At 58.0% G+C, this 20,110-nt stretch overlaps 2 protein-coding genes across 2 annotated transcripts; one reads left to right on the top strand and one right to left on the bottom strand.

Moving 5' to 3' along the window:
• Window positions 1-91: 91 nt before the first annotated feature.
• On the bottom strand, window positions 92-9,913 carry OTOP2 (otopetrin 2). The gene is made up of 8 exons (XM_041726851.1): window positions 9,874-9,913; window positions 9,202-9,634; window positions 9,087-9,141; window positions 8,744-8,983; window positions 7,508-7,566; window positions 6,706-6,839; window positions 3,523-4,481; window positions 92-1,663 (listed from the first exon to the last, which is right to left on the bottom strand). The coding sequence occupies exons 2-8, from the start codon at window positions 9,600-9,602 to the stop codon at window positions 1,493-1,495; spliced, it is 2,019 nt and encodes a 672-aa protein (XP_041582785.1). The 5' UTR covers window positions 9,603-9,634; window positions 9,874-9,913; the 3' UTR covers window positions 92-1,492.
• A 981-nt stretch (window positions 9,914-10,894) lies between these two features.
• USH1G (USH1 protein network component sans) lies at window positions 10,895-14,733 on the top strand. Its single transcript, XM_041726015.1, is given in 3 exon segments — window positions 10,895-11,218; window positions 13,523-14,390; window positions 14,392-14,733. Coding segments are annotated over 3 exon segments (1,374 nt in total). The 5' UTR covers window positions 10,895-11,054.
• Window positions 14,734-20,110: the final 5,377 nt, after the last annotated feature.

Raw genomic sequence — 20,110 nt, 5'->3', positions numbered from 1 at the left:
GGTGCAGGCCGGCGGCCTCAGGGTCAGAGGACCCGCGGAGGCCCGCCCCGGGGGTGGGGGTGGGGGTGGGGGAGGGTGGGGTGCAGCGTCTTTAGGCCCCAGCAACGCCTTGCGAGGTTCAGGCCACACTTTCCTTTGGCGGCCGAGCAGGGAACAGACCGGACCCCCTCCCAGGTGTGGTGTCGCCTTTTCCTGTACCCCACCCAGCACCCGGGAGGGGTGCGGTCACGCAGCAACCCCGCCACTGCACTGTCTCTCCCTAAATCCAACGTGACCTTGATGCAGAGGAGACCTCATTCTGACCGGACAGGGGGCGGAGGAGGAGGGAAGTCGCCCCCTCTGGCCCTCCTGACATCCCGCAGCAGCCTCTGAGACCTGCCCACCTCCTTCCACCTCTCCCACCCTAGCCCGCACCCCAGTCCCCACTCTAGCCGGTCCCCCCCTTCACCTGACTGTGCTGGCCACTGATTCTTCCTCCGCTTCTAGCTGGCAGGGCCTCCTCTTCAGTCTCTGCCTGGCTTTCTCAGGTTCTGTGTCTGCTAAGTTCATCTCATTCATGCCTTTGGGGGATTAGAAGCCCTAGAGCTTCGCCTCAGCCACCCCCAGGGAGTGGGGGTGGTGGGTAAGGGAAGGACCCACGCAGTAAGGTTCTGTGTCCCCCAACACCTCTTACACTAGAACAGCCCTGTTTATGTTATACACTTGGGTTCTTGAAATATTTTATTTAAGGAAGAAGAAGTTCTGCTGTTGGAAAATTATGATCCTTAGTAGAAAGGCTCTGGCTCTCTTTAGCTCTGTGACCTCGGGCAAGTCACTTTACCTCTCTGGGCCTCAGTTTCCTTTGTAAAATGGTAGCTGGACTAGGTCCATCTTTCTTAACCTTTCATACTTCGTGGAACACATAAACATATTTGTCATTTGAGGATAAGGGGAAGAGGAAGATGGCAGCCCGTGTACTCTGTCCAGCCCCTCCCAGCCACCCAGGTGCTGACAGGTTTGTAACCAGTCTGAAACTCGGATTTGGCTCACTCACTGAAAAGCTGGAGACCTGAAAATCTCCAGGGTTCCTTCCAGCTCTGACTTCCAAGATTTTCTCCTAGATCGTCTCAGATGGGGTGGCTGAGACAAGAAGTGGGGTATGGGGGGGCAAACTGCAGGCAGTTCCAGCTCCAGGCCACAGGGCTGGGGTCAGGGGTGGCGCCAGAGCTGCAGACACTTCTGGATCTTGCCTGGTCCTGGATATTATAGGGAGAGGTCTCCCCTCCCTGGTCACTCCAAGTTCCAGGATTATACTGGGGTGGGTGGGTATGTCCTGATTGTGATTTAAAAACTCATCCTGGAAAAATAACTTTTGTGAAAATTCTACCCTGGGGCCTGTGGGGAATGGGTGCTAATGTGGCACAGTGACTGCCAGCCTGGGGTTCTTTCCTGGGGGGGTCTCTGAGTGGGCACATGAGCCGAGCCCCACCCCTACATGTCTCTGTGAGGGCCTTCAGGACAAGACATAGACCTCCAGCAGGCTGGAGACAGCGTGCATACGGTAGAAGATGCCGAAGGGCAGGCAGATGTTGACGATGGCTGCCCAGAGTGAGTAGCCATAGAAGTCCACCTCCACAGTGTTGCTGAAGTGAGGGCGGGCTCCGAAGGCAGGCATGATCCACAGCTGTGGGGAGAGAGGGGAGCATCAGGACCTGGCCCCTGCTGGCCACTTGTAGGTTATTTCTGTGGACTTTGCTGGGAGGTGATAGGAAGGGGGTCCCAGCCCTCCAGTTTGTTGGACAGCAAGGGCTGAGGGGTAGTGAGTGGGGAACCTTAGCATCTTGGGCAGGGCCTGGCACTCACTAAGGAGTTCAGAATAGGTGCCCAACTGAACTTGCTCACCCCCAGGCTGGGGCTCCCCCTGTGATCCCATCTCCTACCCTGTCATTATGGCTCATTTGTCAGATAGGGAGGAAGGGAAAGTAGATGATGTGAGAATTGGGTACAAATGGCTAAACCAGCAGCTCTCTCCTGGAGAGATGTGTGCACTGTGGTGGTAGAAATAGACAGGCCCAGGCAGCGGTGTCAGGATCCAGCCAGAAGTGTACCCCACCACCACCCTCAAAAGCTCTGTTCTCCAGGTCTGTTCCTTTCCGCGATCTGGGAGGATGTTAATGCTGGAATCCTGCTTCATCTCTGGCTGGAGCTCAGACAGTTCAGGCATAGGGTATAAGGCAAAGAACAATGGCTTCTGGGCCAGCCCCACTTCCCCAACCCCAGTGAACTATGTGTCCTTGGGCACACACAGCTCCTTTCTGAGGCTGTTTCTGTCCTATGAAATAGAATTGGAGAGGATGCTCCTAGAGTTGACCCAGGAACAGGTACCTGGAGTGAAACCAGCCTCCCAGAAGGTAGCTCCCAGCCTGCAGGCGTGCCCCCCCTCCACCCCCAGGGGAAGGTGAGGGCAGGGCCAGGCTGAGGTGGGCTTCCAGGCTAGCCCAAGATATATAGAGGTTTTGAGCCTTATTGCTTCTGCTGGAGGGTCAGAAATTGGTGATCGTCCCTGCCCCCCCCCCCCGTTTTATTAACAGATTACCGGTCGGTTGGGCAGTATTTACAGTGGGGACACACTACAAGTGCACTCAAGTCAGGGTTGTTGGTGTATTTTATGTTGTGTGCACTGGGGTGGAATCACTCTGGAGATGTGCTCTCCATCGGGATAGACCCGCATTGAGCATGTTTCTTCGTAAATTAGGGATATTTTCCTGTTGGAGACTATAGCTAAAAGGGCTATTGTTATATTTTTATCTTGAGTTAAACTTCAGTAGAGCTGTGTTCTTTATTTGGGATGCACTCACATGGGCACAATGTTTGCATATTAGAAATTTCTCCCCAGGGGATTTTATCTACACCGGAGCATTTCTCCATTGGGATGTAGCCACATGAGGGGTATTCTTTTACCGGGGTGTGTGTCTTCATGGAGTGTTTCTGCCCTGGGCTTGTTAGCACAGGGGTTTCTCTCAGTAAGCGGTTCTGCCGGATTAGCAGGGAGGGGGCGCTGTTGTGAATGCCCCCCTTCCAGGCCAGCCCTCCACCGCACTCTGCTAAGAGAGTGCTCACACTTATGCTGGTCTCTGCTACTTCCTGATGCTGCTCCAATTATTCTGAGAAGCAAGCTGGTCACAAGTTCCCAGGAGCAGTCACACCTTCCATGGAGAGGTGAGGGCACCCACCCTCCACATCACTTCACAGCTCCCTGCCACTTCCGCCCAGCCCCCAGGTCAGCATTCCCCGGGAGCCCTCCAGTTCCATATGCAGCCTAGATGCAGGAAGGCTGGGATTTCATTCTCTCTCTGTGCCCTGAGATGCTGTTTGCCCAGGGGCTACATCTGACTCTTTCTGAACCTGCTTCTCTCCTAGAGAGCTGTAGGATTCTCAAGTGGGCTGGGGACAAGACAGAGAAGGCCAAGAGCATCCTTCTTTGGCCTTATCTTCCCCCTCAGCCTATCCCCATCTCCTCTCTCCCACCCCCCAGTTACTCACGATGACATTGCAGAGCAGAAGAAACAGAGACATGTCCTTCAGGCACCGGCGTCTCCAGTGGCTCCTGGGGGCCAAGATGATGGCCACTGCTTCCTGAGGTCCCCCTGGGTTGGTGCCAACCAGTCTGGGAGTGGGTGGGCAGGCAGGCAAGGTGTGGAGGGCATCAATGTTGGCAAAGGTAAGGCCATGGCTGGTGCCAACCAGCCTGGGAGTAGGTGGGCAGGCAGGCAAGGTGTGGAGGGCATCCACGTTGGCAAAGGTAAGGCCATGGCAGGACTCCTTGGGGGTGGTATCATGAGATTCAGCCCCAGGTGGTCCCCGATGGAGGCTCTCGATGATGAACACATTCTGGAAGGTGTGCTGGGCAATCATGAGCAGAGCATGGGCTAGGTTGAGCCCCCCCAGTAGGTCCCTGGGTGTGCCCACCACCACAGCTACAATAGAGTAGTAGGAGATAGCGTACTGGCCCAGGGCGGCACCCATCAGCAGCGCCACATCCAGGGTTCGAGTGGGGTTCTTATGGTGATCCATGGCCCGGCGATCAAAACGGTAGATGACTGAGCCGCTCAGGCTGACCAAGGTCATGAGCCCCAGACAGATGATGTTGAAGCTGTAGTAGAGGACCAGGGCCTGCTCGGGGCGGCCCCCCTCTCCACTCACTTGGACCTCGTAGATGATGAAGACAGCCAGCCCCACCACGAAGAGCATCAGGCCCAGGATCGGGCCAGCAAAAAAGGTCTCCCGGAAGAGGCTGATCTGGGATGGGGTGTGGCCGTGGCCGTGGGTGGAGGAGGCCAGCAGTCTGCCCACATTCTTCCACATGACATAGAGCATGGTGGAGGCAAAAAGGCTGTACTCGATGTTGAAGGGATACAGGTAGAAGTAGCCCTGCTGGAAAATCTGGCAGATGGCCGTGTTGCAGGAACAGTCTCCTCCAACCGAGCTGCCCGCTCGCTCCGCTGTGGAGAGAGGGGCACAGAGTGGGACTGCCCTCCCACCTTCCTGGAGGCACCCCATCTGAAGGACCTCACCTCTCAACTGTGACTTTTGTTAGGGTGGAATCACTGGCTGCTATGCTCACCACCGTATCCCGAAGTGCTCGCACAGGGCCCGGCTGGCTCACTCAATCCCCAGGGATTTACTGAGCACCCACTGTGCACCAGAGACCGGGGCACATCAGTAAACAGTAGCCAGTGCTCAATAAATAAAAGCCTGAACCGCAGATTCTGGCCGCTTCATCCCATTCCATTCCTTCAGGCAGACATTTCCAATCCTTCCCAACCAGTAACCATCCCTGGATCCCCAAAATAGGTGAGGTTCTGGTCCCGATAGATGGTGGCCCTCCTGGGAACCCCGGAAATTCCAGCTTCCTCGCAGCTCTCCCCAGCATCTGACTCAGCCCAGAAGGTGAGCTGCTTGGCCCACGTGTGACCTCCTGTCATTTTGGTTTGTGGCACACCTGTAGCAATCTTGTCCTGTGTCCCGAGTGCACTTTATAGAATGTCTTGGATCTTGGCAAACATCTCTTTTGATCCCCAGAACTATTCCCACTGGTTTTGCAGATGTGGAAACTGAGGCTCACTGACGTAAAGTGGCTTGTAATGGCAGAGCTATTGACCTGGCTCCCAACCCCAGGGCAAGTACCTTCCCAGTATCCCTCTCTACGCCCTGGGACTCCAGCATATTAAATTGGCCACCTCTCTGGGTTGTTTTTTTGGTTTGGTTTTGTTTGAGAGAGAGAGAGCGAGAGCAGAGACAGCATATGTATATGCAGAGGGAGCAGCAGAGGGAGAGAGAGAGAGAGAGAATCTCAAGCAGGCTCCATGCCCAGCCAGCACAGAGCCCAACTTGGGGCTTGATCTCATGACCCTGAAATCATGACCTGAGCCAAAATTAAGAGTTGGGGGCAGCCTGGGTGGCGCAGCAGTTTAGCACCACCTTCAGCCCAGGGTGTGATCCTGGAGACCCAGGATCGAGTCCCACATCTGGCTCCCTGCATGGAGCCTGCTTCTCCCTCTGCCTGTGTCTGTTCCTCTCTCTCTCTCTGTCTCTCTCTCTCTGTCTCTCATGAATAAATAAATAAAATCTTAAAAAAAACAAAAACAAAATTAAGAGTTGGATGTTTAACCGACTGAGCCACCCAGGTGCCCCCTCCAGGTTGGTTTTTAACCATCATCAGGAGCCCTCTGTGTGTGCAAGGTGACCCTTTATCAGTCCTGCTAGACTCCCCCCCCCCCCGGTCCTGCTAGACTGATCCATTCTTGCCATTCCTGGACACTTCCACAGTGAGTATGTGTGTGTCTTTGGACAAAATCCATATGTACATAATCATCTAGTCTGGTCCTGGTTAGTGGGGTGGGGCAGGGGAGCTACCGAAGTCCAGAGAACTGGCCCAGGGAGACTGTGGACTCTATTCTTCAGTGTAGCTCTGTAAATATTGCAAATTATTTCACCTTTTAGGCCTCAGTTTCTGTATCTGTAAAATGGAGATATTAATAGTACTCATTTTGGGACTCAGTTGGTTAAGCTTCACACTCTTGATTTTGGCTCAGGTCACGATCTCAGGGTCATGAGATTGAGTCCTGTGCCAGGCTCTATGCTCAGTGCCGAGTCTGCTTAAGATTCTCTCTCTCCTCTTCCTCTGCCCCTCCCCTATCCCCACTCTTACACACACATTCTCTCTCTCTCTCTCTCTCTCTCTCTCTCTCTCTCTCTCACTGAAAAAGAAAAAAAAAAGTATCCATCTCATTGGGAAGTTGTGAGGGTTAAGTAAGTAGAGTGTTTAGGACACTCAGCACAGCACCTGACATACAGAGCTCAGAAAACGGTCACTATTATCATTGTGATTATTATTTCTACCTTCTCCTTGCCAGACTCTGTCCCATGCTTCCACCATTGAGCCACTCTACCTGCCTCCCTTTCCTTCCCTCCACTTTGATCACCCTCGCCCTTTCATCCTGGAGCCCAAATCCCTTCTTTGGTGGGATGGAGTCCTGAACAGTGGGGCCAAGGCTACATCCTCTGGAAAGAGAATATGCCCCCTGGCACCCTCCTTCTGGTGTGACCTACTCTGTCTTCAGAGACAGAGTCTGGAGCAGGAGGCTCTCCTGGGCAAGGGAGACAAGCACCCAGACTAAGGCCTGGAAGTCCTGGGACCAGGTTTAATCTGAACTGGACACTCACGGTCAGGAGCGAGGCGAAGGTGGCTGGTGTTGCTGTGGGAACTATCATAGGAGTGGGTCTGGTGCACGGACTCGTCCACCACGGCTGCCATCCAGATGGCCAGGTTGGTGGTGAGGGTGAACATGAGACCACACCTGTTTGGGGAGAGGAAGCAAAGAGGCCAGTGAGTGTCTGGCCTATTGTGGGTCCCTGGGGAGATGGAGAGCTGGGGAGCTATACTGGGAGATGATGTTGGGAGGTAAGAAAGCAGTCAGGCCCCCTATGTAAGCAGAGAGGCTGAGTTTGGAAGGAGCACTTAGTCTGGCCAGAATGCCACCCAAGAGAGGGCCAGGGGGGTGTCCAGGGGCTCAGGCCACTACTGCTCCCTCTCCTACAGGAAAGCACATATAGGGCAGCCTGGGTGGCTCAGTGGTTTAGTGCCTGCCTTCAGCCCAGGGTGTGATCCTGGAGACCCGGGATTGAGTCCCACGTTGGGCTCCCTGCATGGAGCCTGCTTCTCTCTCTGTGTCTCTGCCTCTCTCTCTCTCTGTGTCTCTCATGAATAAATAAATAAATAAATCTTAAAAAAAAAAAAAAGAAAGAAAGCACGTATAGTGCACTATATAACCCATCCCACCAAAACACATAGGTATGAGTGTGTCGGCACACACATACACACAACACAGCACAGAGTGGTGGAATCAGGCTGACAGAGCCAAGGGGCCTTGGCTGAAGCCCCACCCAGGGTACAGAAAGAAGCCCCAGGCCAGGTTGGAAAGCCCTCATTGCTCATGCTCCGCGGGCATGGATGTTGAGCACTCACCGGGTCAGATCCAGATGGACGTGAATACAGTCTTTAGCGGAGACCCAGAGAAAGTAAGTCTGTGTTGAGAGAGAGTGGGGGAGGTCATTCACTCTGCAGATGGGCCAGACTCTGGGGTGCCCATGTCCAAACCCCACAGTACATTCCTTCTACCTCAAGAGCCTCACCAACCTACCACATTTCTCTTAGCTTTACAAAATGAGTCAGGAGCTTTCTCTCTCTCCATGAGACAATTTGTATAAAATAGTTCTCTTCTTTCAGAGTTTGCAAAATGTTACGTGTAAACTCTTGATGCTTTTTTGTTGTGGTTGCTGTTCTTTTTTTTTCCCCCCCAGGTAGAAATTTGACTGTCTAGCTATTTATTCCTAGGAGTGAGGCCAGCCTGAGTCTTGTCCAAGGAAGAGAGAATCTCTGGTGGCTTCTCACCTCCCTTTGGCAATATCCCCTGCCCCATCCCCATCCTTTGTTGCCTTGCAACCCTCGCTTGGTTGCCAACAAATCCTTGTCATGGTATTTGGTGATGTAAGGGAGTCTGTATTTTCATTTCACCTGAGTATTCTTCAAACCCGTACAATGTAAAAAAATAAAGCTCTCCTAAGTACCAAAGTCACGAATGTGTTGAATTATGGAAATCCACACATCGGGGGTGATTTTTCAGGAGAGGGAACCCTATGTGTGGTCATTCTGGTCATGGTGGAGGGCTGAGATCTGTTCTGGTTCCATGTAAGACCAGTCCTGCCTCAGCTCAATCAGAAGATCTTTCAGAGTGTTATGTTTGCAACAAATAAAAATAAATATACTTGAACTTGTTTGAAAAAAATCCCAGGTACAGGACACCCTATTTCCTGAACAAATATAGAACATATGGATAATAGCTGAAGCCAAACCAGCCATGCTCACAGCAGGACCCTGGGCTGAAAGTGATGCCTTCTACAGGCACTCAGGGAGGGCAAGCCAGGTTCTAGGAGGCATGGCAGCTGCCACAACTCAGACATCCTAGATGTTGATACTGGCACTGCTTTGGTCGAAATGAAATCACGGGACCCCTAAGTAGGAGCTCACATTTGGATATTAATTCATTACCAAGTGCTTTCAGATTTATGGGTTCAGGTGATCCATGCTACAGTCTTATCCCCATGTTACTTGATTGCTCAGGGTAGAAGAGTGGAGATCTCCTGATCTCATGTCAGGTGTTGGCTCCTTTCCACCACACTCAAGAACACTCCTTCCACCCACCTGGACGATGACAAACACAGCCTGGGTGAGAGGATGCAGGATGGATGGATGGATGGACAGATGGGTGTATAGTTGGATGATGGATGGATGGATAGAGGATGGGTGAACGGATGGATTGAAAGATGAATGAGTGGGTGGAGAATGAGTATAGGACTGAGAGGGTGGATGGATGGACAGACATCCTATTGAGCCCCTATGTCTTTGGGGCTGCATAGATTGGCAGAAGGGCCCAGGTGGGTTCTTTCAGCTGCAGCGGTCATCTGTTCTGCTCTCCATCAAAGGCTCTCCCATGACCATCCCTTTGCAATCTTTAGGAAGGGCAAAGAAGTTCTCCATCCCTCACTTCATTCTTCTCCCAAGACTGTTTCTCTTCCTCTTCTCTTCCAACTGCAGCCCGTCTGGTCTTCAGCCACATCTGCCTCCCCCACACCCCCACCCCCAATTTCTCAGCTCCCTACCGTGAGGCGCACTCCACAATTCCTCTGAGGGTCGCAGCCTCTGGCTCCTCGCCTGCCCCCCACTCCCCCCCACCACCTCCCCGGGCACCTCGGAGCCAGATGGGGCCGGCGTGCGCGTCCCGGTAGGGGACGGCGTCGGGGCAGCGCACGGTCCGGAAGAGGTAGAAGAGGATCCAGAGGGAGGCGAGCAGCATCATGGTGGTGAGCAGCGCGAACACGTCGGTGTCGTACACCGCTACCTTGTTGAAGGCGCCGCCACTGATGAGCGTGCAGGCGAGCAGCAGCACGTTCACGGCCAGCAGCACGGACAGCAGGCGGCCGCCCTTCTTCCACACCTCGCGGGAGCCTGCCCGGGGCGCTGGCGGGCTCTCCTCGGGGCCCGGGGCCGAGTCCTCCGACATGGCAGGGGCGATGGGGGAGGTGGGAGGGGTCACTGCGGGGGAGGAGCGGACAGGACCAGGTCACCCCGAGCGCTGTCCTTCGCCCGTCTTATCCCTGGGTTTAGGGATGGAGAAGCTGCGGTGGTGGAGGATGCGCTGGGGAGACGCAAGGGAGAAGCGGACCCTGGGGTCTCTCCCTCGACGACCGAGCGCAGGAGAGGCGGCGGCAGCCCCGTCGGGCCCCGTCCCACGTCCCCGCTCCCCAGGCCGTCCGTGTGGTCCGGGCACCCACCTGGCTGGTCCGGGAGCCCGCGCTGAGCCGGGGGCCAGGGGGCGGCGAGCGTCTCCTCTGCCCCACACCGGGCTGTACGGGCGCTTTATACTGGGGAGGGCAGGGTGATTTACAGCCGCGGGAGCTCAGCTCCATAAATCTCTCAGTCCCACTCACATGATCCATCTTTTCTCCGAGCTGAATTTGGGGAAGAGAGCGCGGGAGCCAGATAAGGTAAGATTTATATTTACCCGTTTAGAGGCGCCCCCTCCCCCGCCGTCCCGTCACCTGGGGCGCGGCCCCGCACTGCGGCACCCAGAGGGCACCCCGCCCCTGGCGCCCACCGCGCCCTCGCGCCCCGCGGTGCCCGCGGTCCCCGCCGTCCAGAGCCGCGAGCGCTGATGCTCAGCAGACCCCCCAACGGCCCGCAGGGACTCCGACGCCCTCCCAGGCCCAGCGCACCCTCTACCTTCGTGCTCCTCTGGCACCCCAGTGCCCCTTTCCCCGACACCCTCCCAGGGGTCGGAGTTCCCTGTTCCCCCATCGCTCCCCGCAGGGGGCTCCGCGGCGAAGTCGGGCTCCCGGAGCAAGCTCAGTCCTCCAGCGCCCCCTGCTGGAGCGCGGCCCGCAGACCCCGCGCGGCCGAGGCGCCTGGAGCCAGGCCTTCGGGTGCTCCTGGCTGTCGGGGCGCAGTCCTCCTCCCCGCCCCTGGCCCGCTGTCCTAGGGGATCCAGACTGCCCGCAGACACCGCTGCCCAGTCCTTGGCCCCTTCCTTCGACGGGAGCCGGAGAGCCGGGGCTCCAGTGAGGACAGACCTCGGCCCGTCCCCAGGCTGGGCCTCATGGGCCGGGGCGCTGGGGTGACCGCTTTTGGGGCGAGGGCAGGGTGTCGCGTGGGTCGCCCCGGTGCGCTCGGGAGCAGGGTGTTTAGGACCCAGGGGCAGCCCGGGGGCGGCTCCCTTGGCGGCGGGAGATCCTCCCCCCCCCCCCCCCCCCCCCCCCCCCCCCCCCCCGGTGCGCGGCTCAGATGTCCGCGGCGGCCCTGGCGCTCCGCAACCTCCGTGTGCGGCAGCGGGGGCTGGCGGCCCCGGGCCCTGCTCGGCCCCCTCCTCCAGCCCCATGCCTCAGCCCTAACCCCGCCGCCCTCCCCCGCGGGGGGCCTTTCCCCGTGCCCCCTGCCCACCCCGTCCGAGTCAGGCGCCATGAACGACCAGTACCACCGGGCGGCCCGGGACGGCTACCTGGAGCTCCTCAAAGAGGCCACCAGGAAGGAGCTGAACGCCCCCGACGAGGACGGCATGACTCCCACCCTCTGGGCTGCCTACCACGGCAACCTGGAGTCGCTGCGGCTCATCGTGAGCCGGGGGTGAGTACCCACCCTGTCCCTGCCCGAGCCCCCCGGTGGAAGGGAAGAGAGTCTTCAGGCCCCTCCAGTCCCCTGAGACACACTCCCCAAGACTCCAAGTTATCCTCCGCCTCCCTCCTCTGAGCCGCTGTCTTCTCTACCCCAACTAAGGGGGACCCCGGAGCCTGGCAGCTGTGGGAGGGCCGCACAACCCGAGGCATGTGACACTTGTGACCTGGATGTGGGGCTAGGAGGGGAGGGACTGGGATTTGGGGTCCATGATTGCGGGAGGGGCTGCAGAGTGAGGGGGAGGTGGGATTGGTCTCCTGGGTGGGTGTCACCAGGAAGCAAGAGTGGGGATCGAAGAGTAGGGGGAGAAGTGGTGCAAAGCGAGGCTCCTCAGGGCCCTCTCCCAGCCCAGGGCCAGAGGGCTCTCCCAGCCAGTGCTGCACCTCCCTGTTCAGCTCTCTCCCGGCTCATTCTTGGGATTTATGGGCACCGTCTCCAGCACCAAATGTCAGTGGGTGCAGCCACCTCATTATAACTCCCTCTCTGCCCCTCCTCCATAATGGGCTCCCTCTCCTGCCCTTAGGAGTTGTCTGGGAGGAGGAGTGGGCATAGAGTCCACGCGTCAGGGCCAGGGAAGGGATGTGAAGGTAGCAATGGAGGAATTCAGGATCCAGGGCCACTGATGTAGGTTCTTGGGGCTGAACGACACTGTGGACAGCTTCCCCAGCCTCCACAGTTTCCTACAGAGAGGTCACCTGGTTGAACTGGACACCTGGGCAGCCTGGACAGGGAAAAGGAGTGGAAAGCATGCCCCCAGGAGGACATGCCCCAGGAGGGTTCATATGAACGTCTTAGGCCCTGGGAAATCACAGTGGACGGCAAGGGGCCCAGCTGGCCCTGGTGCCAAATGCTGGCTTGAGCCCTGAACATGTGGTGGGGGGGAACCCCCTTGTCCTCCCTCTGAGGCTCTCCTCAGGCCTGCGGCAGGTGGGAGCAGGCTCTAAGACCAGGCTGCTGAGCCATGTTCCAAGAAGCCAAGACTGGCCCTTCCCGCACCAAGAGAGCACACAGCGGTCCTGCCATCCTGCCTCCCATCAGAGAGGTCCACGGAAAAGGGTGGCTTCCCAGTGCACCAAACCTCCCAACTCCTACAGAGAGCAAGGCTTGGTGTTGAAAGGGGTGTGGGCCAGATGCCAAGCAGCTCCTCGCCACATTGTCCTGCAGGACTTGGCGACCAGTAGGGGAAATGAGGAGGGGGTTGTGGGGAAAGCTGTTGAGACAAGGGAATGATTCTTCCTCCAGCCATGCGGAGTGGCCTCAGGGCCTCATTAGTGTAAGGCAGGGGTGCTGAGCCAGGCCCCTGTGGGAGGGGAGAGCTTGGAGGAGCCGCCGGGCTCCCAAGGGGCGCAATCTGGTGTGGAGGGTGTGGGAAGATGCTGGGTGGGTCCCCTCGGCAGGCACAAGCCAGCCTGCCTGTAAGGCTCCCAATGACAGGGCAGCCCCAGGAAGGGAGGGCTCTTGGGCCCAGGTTGCACACTTGCCTCCTCCTCCGCTTTGGTGCTGGCTGCCCCCACACTCCCCTCCCAGCCCAGGCCAAGACCCGACACCTGCTCTCACACGCAGCCTTGCCAGGCCTGGCCCCGCTCCCTGCAGACATGGCCGTGCCCGCTGACACACTGGCACGCACCCTCACATACCTTCCCCCCGGGGCTCAGGCTCAGCACCCACCAGTCTCCTGTGTCCTTTTTTAAGGTCACCCCTGTACCCTCAGCCACACTCACCACCGCGCCTGCCTAGAGACCCAGACGCGGCCCTGGCCCACCACCTCTCTGGGCCAGCTCCCCGCTGGGCTCCATGAATAATTCACTCCTTTCTCTCTGGGCATCAAATATTTATCCCCTGAGATTCCCAGCCATCAGTTCTCTTGGGGAAGGCCCCGCCCCGGCCCCGCCTTTCCTGTCGCCCCACCCCCTGCGGGCCTGGGGCTATTTCTGCTCCACCCCCACCTCCACCCCCACCCCCATCTCCACCTCCACCCCCACCTCCACCTCCACCTCCACCTCCACCCCCACCTCCACCTCCACCTCTACCTCCACCTCCACCCCCACCTCCACCCCCACCTCCACCCCTTCTCCCCCGGCTCTCCCTAGGTAGGTCTGGCATCTCCAGGAGTCAGAGGAGACATCTCGGGCGGGGCCTTCGGGTCCTCCCGGTGCGCCCCCCGGGGTCGCCCAAGCGGGCCGGGAGCTCCCCGCGTCTGCAGCCAGGGCCGCTGGCCGTGGGTTCATCACCCCTCCTTGCGTGTCCTCCCTGCAGGGGTGACCCAGACAAGTGTGACATCTGGGGCAACACGCCCCTGCACCTGGCAGCTTCCAACGGCCACCTGCACTGCCTGTCCTTCCTGGTGTCCTTCGGGGCCAACATCTGGTGCCTGGACAACGACTACCACACGCCGCTGGACATGGCCGCGATGAAGGGCCACATGGAGTGCGTGCGCTACCTGGACTCCATCGCCGCCAAGCAGAGCAGCCTCAACCCCAAGCTGGTGGGCAAGCTGAAGGACAAGGCCTTCCGCGAGGCCGAGCGGCGCATCCGCGAGTGCGCCAAGATGCAGCGCAAGCACCACGAGCGCATGGAGCGGCGCTACCGCCGCGAGCGGGCCGAGCGCTCCGACGCGCTCAGCTTCTCCAGCCTCACGTCCAGCACCCTGAGCCGCCGGCTGCAGCACCTGGCGCTGGGCAGCCAACTGCCCTACTCGCAGGCCACGCTGCACGGCACGGCCAGGGGCAAGGGCAAGATCCAGCGGAAGCTGGAGCGGCGCAAGCAGGGCGGCGAGGGCACCTTCAAGATCTCCGAGGACGGCCGCAAGAGCGTGCGCTCGCTCTCGGGCCTGCAGCTGGGCAGCGACGTGATGTTCGTGCGCCAGGGCACCTACGCCAACCCCAAGGAGTGGGGCCGCTCCCCGCTCCGGGACATGTTCCTCTCGGATGAGGACAGCGTCTCCCGTGCCACGCTGGCGGCCGAGCCTGCCCACTCGGAGGTCAGCACCGACTCAGGCCACGACTCCCTGTTTACCCGCCCCGGCCTGGGCACCATGGTGTTCCGCAGGAACTACCTGAGCAGCGGGCTGCACGGGCTGGGCCGCGAGGACGCCGAGGGCGCCCCGCGAGGCCGGCTGCAGAGCTTCCCCCAGCCTGGACGACGACAGCCTGGGCAGTGCCAACAGCCTGCAGGACCGCAGCTGCGGGGAGGAGCTGCCCTGGGACGAGCTGGACTTGGGCCTGGATGAGGACCTGGAGCCCGAGACCAGCCCCCTGGAGACCTTCCTGGCCTCCCTGCACATGGAGGACTTCACCTCCCTCCTGCGGCAGGAGAAGATCGACCTGGAGGCCCTGATGCTGTGCTCCGACCTTGACCTCCGCAGCATCAGCGTCCCCCTGGGGCCCCGCAAGAAGATTCTGGGGGCCGTGAGGAGGAGGAGGCAGGCGCTGGAGCGCCCGCCAGCCCTGGAGGACACGGAGTTGTGAGTGCCCCGAGCCTTGGGGGAATGGGAAGATGGGGGCCTTAGGGCCTTAGGGGGCCTTAGGGGAGGATCTGCCTTTTCAGGAGTGTGTGTGTGTGTGTGTGTTGGGGGGGGGGTAATACCTTATTTAGTAAAACTTAGTCCCCACCAATTACAAGAGGCCTCACTTAATTTGTTCATCCCCAACTCTGAAAAAGAGGCTGCCAATTTAAGGAGGACCGGAGGCCTTCTTATCACAGCTAATGTAAAATACACCTCCGTTTAGATCTCAAAATGCCCCCAAATGAGTGTGAATGCGATACAGTAGTCAGGGTAATCACAGCCAGGACGTTTTGGGCCCTCCCACCTACTGGGTGCCAGAGATGCCCCTGCACATGTCCTCTTACTGAGTCCCTCCCAGCTCCCATGTGCAGGGACTGTATCATCTCCATTTTCCAGGAGAGCAGTTGGAGCCTCAGAAGTTTGCAGTAGCTCATCCTAAGGTCCTGCTGCTGCTTGGTGCAGAGCTTGGGCTAGATCCCCAGTCTGTGTGGGTCCAGAGCCTGGTGACTCCCATGGGAGGAGAGTTGTCAGGTTCAAAAGCTGTCAGGGGAGCTCAAGTCTGCTAACACTGGTGGCCTGGCCCTGGGCGGACCCCTTTGTCATGGCATCCCACAAGCCCAGCACATGACGTTGCCGCCTTTTGGTGTCAGTGGCTTTTACCCTGCACGGCTGGGCAGGAGTGGGTGTGGGGAAGCAGTCTGGTTTAGAGTTCACTGGATGGGGATGGCCAGTGTCCCCATCCCTGACCATTAGCCTGTCAGGAGAGGGTTAGTTGTCCAAATGGTTCATCTTGTCTTAAAATGATGTCTTGAAGGCCCTTACCTGAAGTCTGTTTCTGTGTCTTTCTCTACAGATAACAGGGGGCTCCTCTCTCCAAACCAAAATGATTTGCATGTTGCCACAACCCACCGTGGGACCATGAGGTCCTCACAGTTGCCAGCCCTGAAGCCCCCCAGCCCCTCCCCAGGAGCAAAGACCATGTGGATCATCTCCTTTGAAAGCCTGTCCACACTCCACATGCAGGTGTAGCCTGGAGGTACCAGCAAGGGGTCCTGGAGCCCTTGAGCCACACCCATCTGAATGCCCCTAAAGGACATGTGGATTCTTGGGACACCAGCCCCAGAGGAAGGGCAGGGGACCCCTGGGGCCCCAGGGAATAGATGACATGCCCATTAGAGCTGAATGGGAGTGTGGGGGGTGGGCACGGCCTGTTCCAAGGGCCATTGTCTCTCCCCACACTCTCCTCCGAGCATCCTGTTGTTGTGCTCAGGCTGGAGACTTGCTCATATCCTACATTTTTGTGAAGGGAAGAGTTTGGGCTGCCTCCCCTCCCCCCATACACCTTAGAGAGGAGGTTCCTAGCTAGACTCTTCAGCCAAATGCTCTGACTGTAGGTAGTCCCCACCCCCATCCCAAGCACAGCCAGCCCCCGTCCCCGTGTCCTTCCCCTACTGGCCATGCTGGGGAGTTGGGGTGCCAGGCCGGGGTGGGGGGGGCGGGGGTGAATGGACTCCTTACCAGTTCACCTTGTGGCAGGGCCCAGCCTGACTCTGCCCTCCTCACTCTGCCCTCGTCCACCCTGCTTCCACCCTGGTCCCTCCATGGACCCCAGAGGGTCAGGGCAATAGATGTAAGGTGCTAGAGCAATGAGCTGCAGTATTAGGGCCCTTGGCCTGGTGGGCGTGTTCTGGGGTGGAGAAAAGGCAGCTGCCAACTGCCTCAGTGGCTCCCAGCACAGAGACAGGCGGAGACTGGGCATGGCTGGGTGTCTAGCCTCTTGTGGGCCAGTCCTGTGATATGGACAGTGGAAGAGCCTGAGGATGTTGATTATCTAAGCTCCCCGGGGCTCTGTGCAAGTTTGTGTGTGTTGAGGGCTGCTGGATGGATTTGCCTCCAGGTCTGGAGGCAGCGGGGCAGCTGCATGGTTCTGAGTGGATAGTCAGTGAGAGCTCAGCATGTGTCCCTGCTCTGTGATGACACCAGTGAGACCAGGAGAAAGGCCAGCCCCAGGTGGTCCTCAGACATGCATCCTGAGGCATGTGTCCTCAGTTTTCCAGTTGGACTGAGGTCACAGATGTGGGGGAGAGACTCAGGGGCCCCCTTATATGTGTGGGCGCACGCACCTTCCTCCTCTGTCAGCAATGAGCCTCCATCCCTGACCCTCAGCTTGGGAAGCAGCTCCCACTGGGAGCACTGCCACAGCCCCCACCTCTTTCCTGGGCCCCCTTGGCTGGGTCAGGAGACAAGAGAACCCCCAGAGAATGCCACAGGCCTCCATCTGGCGTGTCTGTGTGTGCGTCCAGAGCGGGGGCCACAGTGGAGGTGGTTTCTGTTTCCACACTGCAGGCTTGGCTGCCTGCCACTGCCACCCTGAGCCCACCCCAGTCCTTTTCCCTGTTCTCTGGGCCTGGGCCTGGGGCCACCCCCAAGTGCCGACTCGACTCTCTCAGAGCCCAGGTGCTGCCCTTTCTCTTCTGTTCTCTGTCTGTGTCCTGCCTCAGCCTCCTCCCCGTTCTCCCAGTGCTGGAGCGGGGCAGGCTCTGGGATTCCCACTGCTGTACGAAGTACACCTCCCACAGGCTCATTATAACTTTTGTAGAGAACGTTCTGTATCACAGTCGCGCCTGCGTCTCATCCTTTAATCACTTGAGGGTGGAAGAGGGAGAAGGTCTTTCTGTACCTAAGAGGACTTGGTCCTCGTGGCCCCCCTGGAGGGGGTCACGGGAAGGATGGGTGAGCATTCCGTCCTCGTGCATCCCTGCATGGCCTTCCCTCATCCCTGGGCCTTCACCCTGCTCTCTCTGGGCCCAGAATTTGGAGCTGATGGAGAGGGAATGTCCAGAAGAACCGGGAAGCTGAGTGAGGAGGATGGTCCAGGCCCCAGCCCTGTCCCCAGATCCTGCAGCTGCTGAGGGCACGAGGACACTTTCTCCCTTCCCAGCAGGGCCTGCCTGGCCTTCTCCAGATGGGCAGACGCTGTACCTAAGGAGGCTGCCACCCACCTCCCAGGCCCCATAAGTCCTCATCTCAAGGCCTCCTGCCCACCCTGGGAGGCCACCAATGTGGTCCCCATTTCCCTCACCAGCCGGGGCAGCTCTTGGGGCAGTCCTGTTTAGAGCCCCCTTCCTCCCCAGGGGGTGAGGCTTCCCCTTGAGCTGGAAGACAGTGGCCTCTGTTTGCTCAGTCAAGTCCCAAAAGGGCCCCCTGAGTCATTTTATTTCATTCCCTAAGGATTCTGGGTCAAGTGCTTCTGCCAAAGGGAGTGCAAGGCAGCTCCCTCCCTCCAGCATCCAACAGAAAGGCCCAGAGGATGTCCCAGGGGGAAGGTTGCTTAGCCACCATCTGGGGTTCTAGGTCGTCTCCCTCCACTTTACAGATGGGAAAACTGAGGCCTACCGAGGGGAGGCTCCAGACCCAGAACACCGACCTCCTGACTGCAGGTGCACTCTCCTCCCCGCCAGGCTGCTAAGGGGGCCAGCCGGGATTCTCTCCTCCGATGTTCCTGTTCCGCAGGCCATCCGCCCTGTGATGCCTACCGGCCATCCTGGTCACTGCACCTACCTCAAGAGACACCCGCCAGTCCTGGCGCTGCGGTTCCGGGGGAAGGACATGGGGGTGAGGACCCAATCACAGGACAGCGGATAGGAGCTTCAGTGGGTGGCGTAGAGGCGGAGCCTAATGGGAAGCCCTGGGGGCTGGGGTCTCCATGGGTCAGTGTGGCCGGAGGGTGGAAGCCTGGAGCCGGGTGGCAGGTGCAGCTGCAGGAAGTCTGAGGGGATTTTAAACACAGTGAAGGGAAGAATTTTACATGGTAGGGATTGCCTTCTCGACCTGTTCCCCTTAAAATTTAGATCCAGGTGTGGGCAGTTCTAAAAGTTTGGAGCAATCAGTGGCTCTTAGCCTTTAGGGATTAGAATCTGGTAACGATATAGATGATTCTCCTGGGAAAATGCACTCCCCACACCACACACACTCAAATGCAGTTCTGCTCATAATTCCAGGCAGCTCCTGGAGCTCCGAGGGGTCCCAGGACCCTGTGTTAAGAAGCCTCAGTGAGACTGCTCGGAAGTTACATCATAAATGAGATTACTAATTTGGTGGACATGGGGCGGGGGGTGTCAAATGACTCCAGGAATGAAGCCAAATGAAGCCAGGAAGGGCCTCCAGGTATGTGGGGCAACCTCATTTTACAGATGAGCTAATTGAGGCCCCGGGGGCAAGGGGCTGGCCGAAGATAACAGAGCAGCCAAACGGGCAAAGTGGCACTCGGTCTCCTGGTGCCTTCTGTGGTGCCAGCTGCCTCCTGTCTCTGTGTTAGACGAGTCCTGGACAGCGTGACAGCCTTATGCTCCCAGCGCCTGCCTGCGTCACCTTCTCTGAGATGAGCCTGGGTTGTACAGGAGGTGGCGGGACTCAGGACACAGCCAGATCGGGGCAGCAAAGCTGGCGCTGGCCCTCTCCAGCTGTGCGGCCTTGAGTCGGTTACCCAGCCTCTCTGAGTCTGTTTCCTCAAGTAAAACAGGTGGTTATTACTCCTTATAACAACAGTGTGGATCGTCAGGAGGTGACATGATCATGGGAGGATGATGCATGATTAGGCACTTAGTGCACTGCCTTAGCACACATTAGTGATGATCACGGTCATTGGTGGCCTTAAGCCCATGAAGCACTCACCGCATCTGTGACCCCGCCCACCCAGTAGGTGAATCCTAGGCCCTTCTGGGGAGCAGTTCAGCTTTTCTGACCCAGCTGCTTTTTTGACCCCCGTATGCCACCCCACCAATCCCACTAGATCCTGGAGACAGCACGGCCTCCTCATCCCACCAGCTGGGGTGTGGGGGCTTTATGAGGCAGGGAAGGAATGGTCAGCGGGCCAAGGATGGGCCTCCATCTGGTGGGAGGACCCCCTGGGGAATCCTTTCCTGGAGGATCCAGGGCATCTTTTCTGGAGGGGGAATCGCAGGCCCACTGACCTGGCCCCATTATATTGAACATTAGATTTCATCCAAAACTTCCTCCTAATCCTACAAGATATGTAGGTGAGGAGTTTTAGTCCTATTCCATAGGCGAAGAGATTAACCATCAGAGAGGTTTTGTGACATTCCTCAGGTCCCAGTTAATTAAGGAAAGCTCAGGCTCCCTGACCTGGGTCCCTTCAGCCACCTTGTCCCCAGAGGTAAGCTTTCATATTTTTACTATTAATGTTGAGAGCTTATAAGGTGTCTGCACTTTATATACATTTAATCCTCCCACTAAAGCCACAACCCTGTAAAGTAAGGACTGTATCATGATGATCATCCCCATTTCACGGGTGGGAAAGCAGAGGGTCAGAGCAGTGT

The sequence above is a fragment of the Vulpes lagopus genome, chromosome 12 (genome assembly GCF_018345385.1).
Source record: "Vulpes lagopus strain Blue_001 chromosome 12, ASM1834538v1, whole genome shotgun sequence".
NCBI lineage: Eukaryota > Metazoa > Chordata > Mammalia > Carnivora > Canidae > Vulpes > Vulpes lagopus.
The sequence above is the reverse complement of the archived record's forward strand: the minus strand, read 5'-3'. Positions and strand labels throughout refer to the sequence as shown.

Coding starts and splice junctions, on each gene's coding strand:
- OTOP2 (XM_041726851.1), bottom strand. CDS start 9,602: ATGTCGGAGGACTCGGCCCCGGGCCCCGAGGAGAGCCCGCCAGCGCCC. Junction 8,984..9,086: donor AGTCTTGGGAGAAGAATGAA/GTGAGGGATGGA, acceptor TGCAGCTGAAAG/AACCCACCTGGGCCCTTCTG. Junction 1,664..3,522: donor TTCTGCTCTGCAATGTCATC/GTGAGTAACTGG, acceptor CTCTCCCCACAG/CTGTGGATCATGCCTGCCTT.